Source organism: Anser anser (assembly GCF_964211835.1).
Source record: "Anser anser genome assembly, contig: HAP1_SCAFFOLD_164, whole genome shotgun sequence".
Lineage (NCBI taxonomy): Eukaryota > Metazoa > Chordata > Aves > Anseriformes > Anatidae > Anser > Anser anser.
Window position 1 is genome coordinate 170298 of NW_028154106.1, and position 13175 is coordinate 183472.

The 13175-nt window shown below is 57.3% G+C and overlaps 1 protein-coding gene across 2 annotated transcripts; it reads left to right on the forward strand.

The window, feature by feature from the left end:
- The first annotated feature begins 5229 nt into the window (after positions 1-5229).
- Positions 5230-10890, forward strand: LOC310890797 (uncharacterized protein). 2 transcript variants are annotated; one of them, XM_083853123.1, is made up of 9 exons: positions 5230-6521; positions 6920-6990; positions 7418-7506; positions 7623-7740; positions 8635-8761; positions 9226-9431; positions 9671-9816; positions 10096-10221; positions 10792-10890. In XM_083853123.1, the coding sequence occupies exons 1-9, from the start codon at positions 6246-6248 to the stop codon at positions 10860-10862; spliced, it is 1230 nt and encodes a 409-aa protein (XP_083709249.1). In that variant the 5' UTR covers positions 5230-6245; the 3' UTR covers positions 10863-10890. The 2 variants fall into 2 exon arrangements, with proteins under 2 accessions (XP_083709249.1, XP_083709250.1); XM_083853124.1 differs by lacking the exon at positions 10792-10890 and having other exon boundaries at positions 9226-9363; positions 10096-10319.
- The last annotated feature ends 2285 nt before the right edge of the window (positions 10891-13175 follow it).

Sequence of the window (13175 nt, forward strand, 5' to 3'; positions counted from 1 at the left end):
TCCTGCGAACGGAGATCTGCTGCCTCTAAATAGGGAGGCCTGTCCAAGGAGGAAAAAGAGTTAAAATGCTATGGTAGACCTCTGTAAGGAAAACCTACCCCATTTCTTGTGGTAACCTGAAAAAAATTGCCTCTTCACTTTCGGGAAGACTGGTCCTCTGTTAGATCTCAACTTGGTGCTTCAGGACTCAAGGGACTCTGCAGGAGACGGTCCTGCCCTAGAGCAGTATACAGATGGAACACAGGGTGCTCTCAGATGAACTGTGCTTGGCAAAACTAGGAGTTTGTCAGCTAAAACTAGCAGTTTGTCATTCTCAAAATTCACCCAACTGCAGAGCAAGGATTTCTGCATAACGTTCTGCTCTGTTTCTTTATACTTGTCCCCCCACACCTGAGAAGTGTATATAAGGCATACATCCTTGGCACTTGTACTGCCCACCAAGGGAAATCTTGGGGATCCTGCAAGGCAAAGGGACTGTCCGTCAGGGCAGAGTGAGGACAGCAGTTGTTTCCATCCATCCTGGTCCCAGCTGCCCTGTGCAGGAACCTCTGGAGGATGGTCACACTCAGGTGTTCCCCTGAAAAGAACCTGGATGCTGCTGAGAGCAGAGGAATCCAGGTTCAAAGGACAGATCTCCAAACCCCTCACCCATCTCATCGTACCTGAGGAGGATCTCAGCTCTCTGCTCTTCTCCAGGGACAGGGAGGGATCATAGCAGCTGCCCACATACAGCCATCCAGCAGCATCTCTACAGCCTTAGGACTGACGTGTCTTCTCCATGGGGCTGCTAGACGTGGAGCAGCTCCCTCTCACTGCCTGCCCATGGCCCTGCTGCCTGCAGCTGTCCCTGCCTGCAGCTGGGTCTCTGTCCCCACGCCTCCTGCCTGCAGGTCACAGCCCCCATCCCACCCGCTGGGTGCTCAGCTCTGCCCTGCAGACACCTCCTGGCAGCAGGGCTCTGCCCAGGGGCAGCTCGCTGGGGGCACGTCCTAGAGACCAGGTCACAGAGACCCTGCTGGCACTGCACGTGTGGTGGTGGAGCTTTCTGTGGGCTGAGGGGCAGGAAAGGGACGTGGTACAGGCCTTCTAATGCTTGTTGTGAAGGCTTAGGAGAGTCTGACTTCTCTTGGAAATCAGGGCATCTATTGCTATTCCCACTGAGCCAAAGAAGACAAAACTGAAAGCTCAGCAGGCTCAGAAAAGCTGGGACTGAAGCTGAAATCCCCTGCCTGATCCCTTATCCTGCAATGTCCCCTTGAATACATCAAGGTTGTGCTGTGGAGCTGAGAGCAGGCTGCCCCAGGCAGCAGCCTCCCGCCAGCAGCAGGACCCTGCCCTGCCGGGGGGGCTCCTTCCACCCGCAGCTTCTCCCCGCAGCGCCCTGGGCAGCTCCCCGGGCAGGCTGAGTGCTGAGCCTGGCAGGCGGCAGAGGCCCTGCCCCGGCACACAGCCCCTGGGGCACAGCAGGGACCCTGCTCTGCACCACAGCCCTGGGCACCCCTGCCTGCACCCGCGGCTTCTCCTTCCTCCAGGAGCTGCGGCTGCATTGCCCTCCAGCCAGAGACTTACCGGGGTCAGGGCTGGCAAGTGTTCTCCCCCAGCGAGCTCTGTGCATCCTGCCACTTCTGCCTGCCTTTACCCACTCTGTCTCTGCAGGCAGTGCCCCCAGCCCTGCTGCGCTGGGCAGAGGAGCTGCTCCTGGGCAGAGCTGGCTCTCTGCAGCGCTGCCCGCTTGCCAGGAGCTCCCCTTGGGCCCAGGAGCCCGGCCCAGCTCAGCAGCACAGGCCCAGCCCAAGGCCTCCCTTGCTCTGCCCCCCACCGGGCTCCCTGCCCATGGCCCTGGGGCTGCAGGGGAACCTGCTGGGAAACAGCCTGAAGGGATCCCTGGGGTTCCCTCCCTCACCTGGTCACAGATGCACTTGACAGCAGGCTCATTTCTCCTTGCAGAGAGCCAATTAAGTGTAACAATCACATCTTCTTGACCCACTATCAGTTTGGGCATCCAGACAAAGTCAGGGAATCACCTTCTTTATCCCCTGTTCAGGGAAGGGATTCAGCAGAGTCACTTGAGACATCTCATGATGGATTTTAGGACTGGGACCAAAAGGGAGCTCAGCTCACACCCATGCCTGCCCCAGATCCACAGGACCTGGGATTCCTCTGCCCTCCCTTTAATGTACACCACATGGGCACCTGCAGGTGAGCTCCTTTTCTCAGCTCCAGCATCATTAATGGAGATCAGGGGGCTGCAAACACCTGGTGACATGTCAGGGGGCAGAGGGACGTGCAGGTATCTGCAAGCTCTCATGGAGGAACCCTGAGGGACAGGGCAGCACCTGGGGGCATCCCCTTGGAGGCTGGTGGGGAATACTTTTGGCCAGCTGAAGTGACAGCAAATGCACACATTTAGGACAACTAAACCTGTCCCTCCTCAGTAGGCTCAGGGCAGCCTGTAGAGGTATCCACCTGACCCAATGGAGAACTGTGCCACAGGGAGACCTGAGTCTCTCTCTCCCTCTTCTCCATCTGGTTTTCCCTCCATCTCCAGTGACTGTAACGGCACTTGTCTCACAGACATCCCTACATTGCCTAACCTCGTTCAGGGCAGCTGCTCCATGTAATAGCCAGTTCCAGGCCTGCAGTGCTACCTGAGATGCCAACGCTGCCCAGCACCACTGGAGCATGCAGCTGACACGGGCAGCACAGGACCCACAGGACAGCTCTGGCCATTCATAGCTGGTACTTAACGGGAATCCCTGATGGCATCTCCAACAGACCTGATGCTTATGAGCAAGTGGCCGCTTCCCAGGGCTGCAGCAAGCCAAGGTCTGTCCCTCCTCTATCCAGCAGAGGCAGGCAGTGCATGGATATGAGGCACATCACACCGGGGTTTCCACTTGTGTTTGCCAACACTGCTGCTGCTTCTTACCCCCATCCTTTACTCAGTCAAGACACAGCCCAGTGATTTTTTCTGTGTCCCTGGATCACAGGACGCCCATAGCCAAGGACTTTGGCAGCAGCCCCTTCTCCTGCCTGGAGATCAGCCCCAGCTCCAGCACTGGCCCTCAGGGCTGCACCAACACCACAAAAGGCCCTCTGCTGTCAGGGCAGCACAGCCCAGGCCTGTTTCCTTCTGGCCTCAGGAACACCAGGGCGTGCTCTGCTTCGGGCCCCTCATTTCATCCTCCCTCCTTTTCAGCACATGGAAAGAGATGAGGTTTCGGGGCCCAGCCCTACACCCAGCGCTGCACTGGCTCACTCTTGTCTTTCCCTGCAGCCCATTTGTCATAGTCCAGCTGACACAAGACCACGTGCCTCTGCGTGCGGTATGCCACAGGTCTCCTGAAGTGAGAGACTTTAGATCCTAAATCATGACGGGTTCCTCCTTCGTTGTGCACACAAAGGCAGAAGTGGTCTCCTGCAGGCCGATCTGGCAGCCTGGCTGCAAGGGGCAGGCTGCCCCTCCACCTCAGCCTCTTCCACGGGCTCCTCCTGCTCTGGAGGCCCATGGCCACGGGCCGTGGGGAGGCTGCGGCAGCCTTCAGGAGCACGCTGCGTCTGTCCCAGTCGGTTCTCCCCACTCTCCTCTTCATCTGCAGCGCATGCCCTACTCCTCTCCCTCACCATGACGTGCTGAGGGTATGTTTGCCATTCCCTCGTGTACCACCTCTGCCTCCCGCATGGCAGACAGGGGGATGGTGCTGAGGCCTCCTCAAAGCACAGAGCCCCGTGGGATGTGCGGGGCTGCAATTCCCTCCGTATAACACATCCTACTCGGACAACAGCAGAGGCTGGCTGTTGTTCAGCCAAGTTCAGGCGCGGTGAGGGACTGCTGTATCCCAGGTGCCTTCGCTCCCATCTTTTTCTTGAAAAAGGCCCAGCCCCAGGACAGGCCTCAAACCCCACCTTCCTGGAAGGGCTTCCAAGATAAGAGGTGTGTTGGGGCAGGAACACAGCGGTGACTTTTCCAGCGCTCCACTTCCTATATCCAATGGCCTTTGTCACCATTTGGAGATGTTCCTGGTGGATTTGTCAAGATCCTGTGGAAAAGAACAGGGCAGAAGGGAGGTGACAGTTTCTCAGGACAAGAAGGGAAATCTCTCGTCTCTCTCCCGACCTGCGCCATCTCCTTGCTGCTGACCTCATAGGCCTTCAAATGACACGTGCTGATGTCACAGGGGGATGTCAGAGGGTCAGAGCAGAGGCGTGTTGGGGCAGGCAGACAGTGGGGACTTCTCCGGCACTCCAATCCTTTATTCTATGGCCTTTGTCACCATGTGGAGATGTTCCTGGTGGCTTTGCCAGGAACTGCTGCTAAAGAACTGGGCAGAAGGGAGGTGACAGTTTCTCAGGACAAGAAAGGAAATCTCTCGTCTCTCTCCTGAGCTGTGCTGTCTCCATGCTGCTGACATCATAAGCCTTCAGATGACACGTGCTGATGTCACAGGGGGATGCACTGCATCACCAGGATATCTTCACTGGAGCAGCGCCAGTGCCGGCACTTCCCTGCAAGGCCTGGTCCCTGCTGGGCACTGCTTGGGTGCTCCCCACCGCTGTCCTTCTGTGGCCAGGAGTGGGGGCAGCAGGCAGCAAGGTTGCACTGGGCGACCCTCGCTGACGGGCGGAGGAGCAGGGGCACCTTGCAGAGGAGCTGTGGTTGAGGAGCCAGGGCGGGCATCCCTTGTCCTGAGCTGAGGGCCAGCAGCAAGTGAGATGGAGGGTTGCTGGAGTGTGACCATCACCTCTGATCTGACTTCTGCATTCCCAGTGCTCCTGCAGCTCTCCCCCAAAGGTGAGGGTGTCAGGAGCCCCTTCCCAAGGGGTGTCCCAGGGGCTGTCAGCTGTCCCAAGCTGCAGGTCCTGGGCTGGGGGGTGGTGGTGGTGCTGCACAGAGCTGGTGGCTGCCACGAGAGCCCTGCCTGAGGGTCCCGCTGGGCTCAGGGGACAATGTGGCAGCCAGGACACCTGGGTCCTGATGCCAGGGCTGTCCTGAGGCCCAGGGCTCCTCTGGCCATGGCTCAGACTTCTCCTGATGGGGGACAGTCCAGGGCCAGGTTTCCCTGGGAGCTGGTGCCTCTTTGGGATCTGGCTCTGGGAGGAAAGACCTCTGGTGTCCCAGGGACTGGCATGGCCTGCAGCTCCCACAGGCCTCTCAGGAATGTCCCAGGAGTGCCTGCATGGTGTTTTTCTGGGGTGCTTGTGTATGCCTGCATGTGTCATCGCCTGGGTGAGGTGCTTGCCAAGAGGTTGTGAGCTGGCTGGCCTGGAGCCTGACGTGTCTTTTCCTTGCTTTCCAGAGACTGAGGCTATCTGGGATGCTGTATCCAAGTACATCCTGGAAGAGCTGAAGCGGGATAAGGTGGGTTGGTGTCCTGGGCCCTGCAGAGCAATCCCTGCCCGAGCACCGTGGCAGTGCTCTAAGACTGCCCGGGGTGCCCGGAGCAGCTTCTTGGCCAGCTGGGAGAGAAACCAAGGCCAGATGTGCTCTGCCTCTCAGGTGTTTGGCACACCCTAGGGCTTCCCTCTTCCCTGCGGTCTGAGTGGGGAGGGCGAGCAGAGAGATGGGGGAATATCCTGGCTCCGTGCCTAGGACAATTGCTGGGAGTCAGTCCCAGGCCTAATCCGTGTGCTGGAAACCTCCGGGCGCTTCTCTAGCCAAGGGATGTTGGCAAATCCTGTGAGGGGGGTGATGAAAGAAACAGAGGATGCGGCTCTTTTGCAAAGCTTTCCAAAGTGCCCCACCTTGCCCCATTGTCCCTGAGGAGCGGGCAGGGCACAGAGCAGTGTCCCCCTGCTCTGACAGTCATCCCTTTTCCCGTCTCTCAAGAACTCCCTCATCGGCCTTTCTGTCTTTTCTGTGTGCAGGGCGTTCGGGTTGCGGGACTCGGGACCTTTGCTGTTGTCCAAGAGCAATTCCATAGCAAAGAAGAGCCGCTCTTGGTTCGAAGGCCTTTCTTCGAGCTGGACATCGATGAGTTGTGGCTGGAGGAGATCTACTGTCCCACTGAGCTCCTCCCTGGTGAGAAGGCAGCAGCCCCCCTCTTCCTGCCCCATGTCCGGAACGGTTTGTTCTCCCTGCTCTTTGGAAAGGCCCGGGAGAAGTAGAGGATTGTCTCCGACGGTCAGGGTACAGCTTGAGTTCCCCAAAAGAAACTGTGCCCCAGGAGCTCTTTCTCTTAGCGACCCTTTCTCTGGGAACTTGTTCTGAATGTTGCAAGCAACTTGGGCTTGCTGTGGCACTGAGGATGTTGCTTCTCCTTGCAGATGGTGTCAAGATCGAGCCGCTGAACTACGTGCAGCTATCGCGAGCCACCTCCTTCCCACTGCACGTGGTGAAGAACTGTGTGCAAGAGACCATCCTGTTGTACTGCTTCCTCCTGAGGAGCAAGGAGCACGTCCCCTTTGCCTTCAGGGACATTGGTGTTCTGACGTGCAAAGATGGTTTCCTCTGCATGAACTTTTATCTGGACTGCGTCAAACGTCTGGAGAGCACTGCGGGCCTTGTTGCACTGCTCCACAGTGTAAGTTGGTGAGGTTTTGGGGGCTACTTCAATTTCTTTGGGAATCCTAGCAAAGGGTGAGGAATCCGACCGCTGTTGGCCAGCCTGGACATGGCAGGCCAGTCAAATGCCTTTCCCCACGCTTGCCCCCTTAGCTGCTTTCTCCATTAACAAAGAGAGTTTCTTCTGAGCATCTGGGCGCTTGCCCCTGCAAAAAGCCTGGCAGTGTTACTGTACAGCCTCCATATTCTGCCATGCAGCTCCTCCAGAGCAGAACAAAGGTTCATGGAAGAGGCTTTGGAGGAGGGCTTTGGAGAGAAGGCTTTCTTTTGGCTTGGGAGACAGGTTTGCTTCCTGTCAATGAGAGCCGTGAGAAAACCGCCTCAGAAACCCTCCAGCAGGTCTGTGTCTCTTTGCAGAGAATGTGGCCGGCACATCTGACCGCCTTCAGTGGAGAGACCACCGCTCGTGGGATCCCGATGTTCCCAAGGTGAGTGCATTTCCTCCGCAGCCCTTGGCTGACCCAGCGGGAGGCTTCCCACCTCCTGCTTTGGAACGTGCGCGGCTGGGTCTCCACCTTCAGCACCCAGTCAGGGCTAAATCCCGGGGGACTGGTTCCTGGTTATCTAATGCTGAGTTTCGGCTACGAGTGTCTTCACCTGGAGAGGAGGGGCATTGTGGTTGTGTTTCTTGTGCCCGCGCTGCTGCGATTCCCGTCAGAGAGAGTTGCCTGCATGTGGAGGGGAATTTAGGCTACCTTTTCTGGTGCTGCGGGAAGACTGACAACAAACCCCATGCATGGACATGACGGAAAAGGGATGCCATGCCTTGCGCAACACCAGGAGGATTACTGCCAGCAAGCTGCAACGGGAAGGAGGCCAGCCTTCTTCAAGCCCGTGTCATCGTTTGTTTTCCAGGTTTCATCTGACTGTGAGGAGAAGGCCAGAGGCCAAAGCTTCCACCACCTCACAGGAGGAAGCTGCAGGAGAGCGCAGGATGAGAAGAGGTAAGGGAACAGGTCCCTGCTGTCTGGAGGTGGTCCCTGTCCCGTGCTGGCTGACTTGAACCAGGTTAAAAGGCAGTGCCCACGCGGCTGCTCTGAAGAGCTTCCTCCTTTTCTAGTTTCAGAGTGCCATCCTGGCAACCTGCTGCAGAGGAGGAAGAGGCTTTCCGACCCCATCCTGACAAGCTGGGAGCTGGGCACAAGGCAGCAAGATGTGGAGAAGAAGCCGTCTACCAGGTGAGACCCCTGGGGGAAAGGAGGAAGGAGCCACTTGCAGCCACACAGGAGAGATGTCCCCTTTGGACCCACCAGCCGCAGGGTGGCTCCTGACACACGTCCCAGCGGAGGCCGCTCTCAACGGATGGCAAGCGTGCAGCACGTTTGCCTGAGACTGGCACACCAGCTTCATTTTCCACCAGGGCCCCGATCCCTGGGGGAGCTGAATGCAGGGCCTTGTTGCAGAAGCTCTTCTCCCTTCAGGAGTCCCCCCACATTGCAGCAGAGTCCATCTTCTTGTCTGTGGGAGCAAATGTCCCCTGCCTTCATTCTAACATGTCTCACCGTGGCTTAGGATTGCCGTGGCCCCATCTCCCCTGCTGTTTCTTCCAGCCTAAGGAGCTGTGATACCAGATGGAAAAGTTTCTTTCAGGCATTTTTTTCAAATGCTATCCCAAACGTTGTGGCAGGCACAAGAGAGTGCTGAGGTAGGGAGATGGCATGACTGCCCTCCTTACCTGACGGTTTTCTCCGATGCTACTGGCTTCCCAGCGATAACCTGTTTTCCACCCGTAAGCGCACCGTGTTTCAGGGCCACAGAGGAGAAGCTGAGGTAAAGCCCGGGTGGGCCATAATGGTGTCTCTCGGCTCCTGTCCTTGCACAAGACACCGCTCCTCTCCTTCTTCCACCAAAAAGGGCCTGGATACGGGCATCCCGAGCCTTCCTGAAGGCAGGTGGTGCCACAGCTTCGCGTTTGGCTCTCTCTGTCTCTGCTGAAGAGAACACGGCCAGTCCAATACGCCCGCTCGCTGCGGAACTGCCGTCTGCTGCAGAGGCTGACGCAGCTTGCGAGCGCGGACTGGAGACCGAATTCCCCTGGGCTCATGCAGCCTCCTCCTGGTGTCTGTTTGCAGCGTGCTCCCACCGTGTCCAGGCAGCTCCCCCGGGACGAAGAGGACAGACAGGCAGGAAACAGCTCCTGAAGCCATGTCCACCACCACTGCGCTCCCTGCTCCTGAAGCCTCCAGGAGAGCGCTGCAGGTACCTACTCTGCCTTGCTGCAATGACCGTGCTGTTTGGGCCTGTGCAAAAGCCTCTTTGTGTGGAGCGATCCCGAGCAGGTCCCTTGGGATGCGTTCATTTCCACGTTTGTTACCTCCTTCATCTCTTCCTCAGGAGACGGAAGGTGGCGTCCCGCACAGCTTCCCTGCCTCTTACTGCCTCCCGTGTTGCCACGAGCCATTTCATTTTGACCAGGGGCCATGGAAAAGGAACAAGGCCTTTCTGGGTCATTGATGGCAGGGGGCTTTGGTCACCGCGGGCTGTTCAGCTGTGTTTGTCACGAGTTGAGGAGCCTGGCCTAGCTTCAGGGCCCCTCATCCTTGAGGGTCGAAGCACTGCTGACAGACCGGCTGAGGCGAGGGGGCAGGAGTGCGGGTTAGGCCTGAGGGACAGCTGAGACCAATCCTGTCTGCTGTTGTGTTTTTTTTTTTTTTTTCCTCCAGGAGGTCTGGAACCTGTCTTCACAGTGGGACCAAACAGACTGCTCATGGCCCACGTACCAAAAGCTACAAGAGCAAGCCCGGGCAGAAATGGCTGCATGGGAAGCCTGGTCTGAGGGGGAGGACCAACAGATACCCCAGGTACTGGCAGTGATCAACAGCGCTGAGAACAGCAGCGATCCTCTCCGCCAGGGCTCCGAGGGCGGCAGGTCCCAGGGTGGTGGGAGCAGGACGGGCACCAGGCCGCAGGGCAGGGCTTTGCCTGCTCCTCCCTGTGAGGGAGAGGTTGTCAGCAGAAAGGGAGGGATAAAAGCAGCAGCCAGACGTGGGCTGGCAGCGCCGAGTCGCCTGGTTCCCAGGTCCTGCCGCAGGGTCCTTTCAAGAGGTCCTCTGGGAAACAGCACCTGTGTGTCCAGTCCTGTTTGATGAGAGTGTCTTCTCCTTGCAGCGATTCAACAGCCAACATGCTTGGACCCCCCATCCTCCAGCCCAGCCCAGGAGCAAGGAGGTCAGGAGGAGGTGGAGGAAGGCTGAGAACCCTGCCCCAGCAGAGGATTTGGGAGCAGCAGCCAAGCTGGAGAGACTCCGGCCTGAGTAAGTGTGTGCCGGCTCCGTTCCCGTCCTGGGGCACTGGAGTAGCTGTTGAGTGATGTCAGGACATGTCCAGGAGCCTGGTCCCTGAGTCCTGGGGTTGCCTCTGACACCCTTTGATTCCTCCTAAAGCGGGCATGACCTTGGTTACCACCAAGGCCTAAAAATCAGGTTGGAAGGGTGGGTGCAGGTGGCACTGCATGGGTGCAGGGTCTGGATGACGGGAGAGGCAGAAGGGGTGTCTGAGAGAGGCTGAGGGATCCCTTTCTCCTGTTGTTGCAGCCGCCTTTCCCCACGAGCACGCCAAGTTTTGGAAAGGTTGGAGCCGCATCGCCATCAACAAAGCGTATTCAGAAATGTTGCGGAGGCAAACCGGCTGCGGCAAGAGCAGCAGCAGCAGCTCCCCTGGTAAGTATGTCCATAAAGGGATGGTGCTTCCCGCTGCTGCAAGGCCCATCCTTCCCCTGGGGGCAGCACTGGGAGAAAGAGGGCACGTCTCCGACACCCCTCCCGAGACAGACGCGGGCTTTGGAGACTCTGGAGACTTTGGGACTGGAGCTCCCTGACACCTGACGGGGAGCGGCTGGGCACCCAGAACAGGCTTTCCCATGTGGGATGTGAAAGTCCTGTCTGAAAACAGAGGGGTCCCCTGGATGGCTGCCTCTCCCCTTTCCAAAGCCGAGAGTCTGTCCTTCCTTTGGAGAGCGCTGACGCCAGGACACCTTGCCCTGAGGGGGAATACCTGTGCAGAATACCCAGGGTCCTCCGCTCCACCTGACCCAGCCCCAGGCTGGTGAGCTGCACCCCTGGGGACCTTGTCATGAGCTTGGGCACGAGGCATCTGTCTCACTTCACGGCAGCCTTGAAGCTTCATGGGAAGCAGACCCCTACGTGCGCGGCCCGAGCTAAGCCTGCAGTATTTCTCTGTGTTCAGCCTGTACACAACCTGCTCATCCTCTCTTTCTTTTGACTCCCTAGCGCTAGATGCTGGTACCGCAGTGGAGGGGAAGGTGCTGGGAATGGTGACGGCGGCAGCAGCGGAGCTCTGAGCAAAGGGGCTGGGAAGCTCCCCCGCTTTCCACCCCTGAATGGAAAATAAAGAGCACCGGGGCTCTTCCCAAACAGACTGCTTGTGTCACTTCATCCACCCTAGACTTGAGTACGCATAAGCTGGATCTCTGCTTTGAAAGAGGAGTTTGGGTTGAAAGGAGAGCTCTTTCCAAGGCTCCCATTGCTATGCCTGCGCTGTCTTAAGTGTGGCTTCCCGTCATGATACTCATCGCTGCCAGTTGCGCGCATTTCCAGTGCAGAAGTCTGTGTCTCAGCCCACGTCCCCATAGCTCCCTCCTAGCTAGGGGAGCTCCGTGGCAGACCTGGAGGGGAGGCCCATGGGGACGAGGAGCAGGCAGAGGCATGGGGAATCTGAGGGCATCTGAAAGGACTCTCAGGGCCAGGTGTGCGGGTGTGTATGTGCTTGTGAACCCCGAGAGTGCCGTGTGTGCGCCTGCAGCAGTGACCTGCTGTCTCTGCCAGCCCCAGGGCCGGAGGGGACTCGGCTGTCTGTGTCCTGTGTGTGGGTGCTGTTGCAAGCAGCGCCTTGTTTGTGGTCGTCTGTGTGGCCGGCTGTATCAGTGTCCTCCCTGGGTGTCCCTGGCACAGGTGCTCAGCTTCGTTGCTGGTTGAACCTGCAAAGGGGAAACTGGCAGCCGTGTCCCTCAGCCTGGGCGGAGAGCTGGGGACCCTGGGCACTGGGCTGGGTTCCAGTGGCCGGGCAGGACCATGCTGGGTGGTATCGGTCTGTACTGGGCTCCAGAGCATCTGGGGTAGTCAGCAGGATCTGGTCAAGTTGTGTGTCTTGCTGAGATTGCGTGTACATAATGCTTATAATATGCTGGGGGACCGATCCTTTGCTTCTGTTCCCTTAGGGTTATATTTACAAGGAAGCTAGAGCATTGTGTGGGCACCCAAATGGGACCTGTGCTAGTAAATTCTTGGGTTGATTGGAACAAGTGGATTGAAAAGATGTTTACAGAGCATGAGGAGACAAGTAAGAGGCACAGATGGCTCAAACTGCAGGCCTGGTGGCTGGTATTCAGCGTTTAGGGGCTGAAAAGAAATGCTCACCAAAGCACATACAAGACCTCCTGGATCCTGATCACTTCCAGCTCTGGAGATGAGAAATGATAGTAGAGAGCTGGAAGAAAACTGACAGAATCAGGCAAAGGCTGAGCCTTCTACAGACCGAACTTTCCAAATGCCTGAAGAATCAGGTAGAGACGGGAAATGCACAGTTGCAAAGAAGTAGCCTTAACGTTCAGAGATTTAGACCTGGTGGAGCCGAGTAGCCCTATATCTACTCCAAATCTACTCCTTTTTAGTTTAAAACCACTAGTCCTTGTCCTATCACTACACCCCCTAAGAAAGAGTCCCTGCGCAGCTTTCTTGGAGGCCCCCTTTTGGTACTGCAAGGCTGCAATGAGGTCTGCCCAGAGCCTTCTCTTCTCTAGACTGAACAACTCTCCCAGCCTGTCTTCGTGGGACAACCCTCTGATCAGCCTCGTGGCCACACTTCTTTTGATGCAGCCCGCGATACGGCTGGCTTTCTTTTTTTTTATGGCATGTGCACATTGCCAGTTCATGCGGAGTCTGTCACCCACCAATGCTCCCAGGCCCTTCTCAGGGCTGCTCTCAACCCATTCTCCACCCAGCCTGGATTTGTGCTTAGGATTGCCCTGATCCAGGTGCAGGACCTTCCACTTGGCCTTGTTGAACCTCACGAGGTTTGCATTGGCCCACCTCTCAAGCCTGTGCAGGTCTCCCTGGATGGCATCCCTTCCCTCCAGCATGTCGACCGTGCCACACAGCTTAGAGTCATCAGCAAACGTGCTGAGAGTGCACTCAATCTACCGTCCATGTCGCTGACAAATATATTAAATAATGCCGGCCCCATACTGACTCCTGAGGGACACGACTCATCACTGATCTCCACTTGGGCATGAAGCCGTTGACCACAACTCTCTGAGTGCAACCATCCAGCCAATTCCTTGCCCATGGAGTTGCTCATCCATCATATCCATGACTCTCCAATTTGGAGACAAGGATGTCATGCAGGACAGTGTCAAATGCCTTGCAGAAGTCCAGGTAGATGACGGCAGCTGCTCTTCCCCTATCCACCAGTGCTGTAACCCTGCTGTAGAAGGCCACCAGATTTTTCAGGCATGATCTGCCCTTACTGGAGCCACGCTGACTGTCACCAAGCACCTCTTTGTTTTCCACGTGCCTTGGAATAGTTCCCAGGAGGCTCTGCAGTACCTCATTCTCCCAGTCTGTTCCTTTGTATTCTGTGAATTGGCTAGTGTGGC

Bases quoted from the DNA above. Each gene is read 5' to 3' on its own strand.
- LOC310890797 (XM_083853123.1), top strand. From the start codon at position 6,246: ATGTTGCTTCTCCTTGCAGATGGTGTCAAGATCGAGCCGCTGAACTAC. The intron at 9,432-9,670 runs GTCCCAGGGTGG...TTCTCCTTGCAG, and splicing joins CAGGGCTCCGAGGGCGGCAG to CGATTCAACAGCCAACATGC. The intron at 9,817-10,095 runs GTAAGTGTGTGC...CTGTTGTTGCAG, and splicing joins CTGGAGAGACTCCGGCCTGA to CCGCCTTTCCCCACGAGCAC.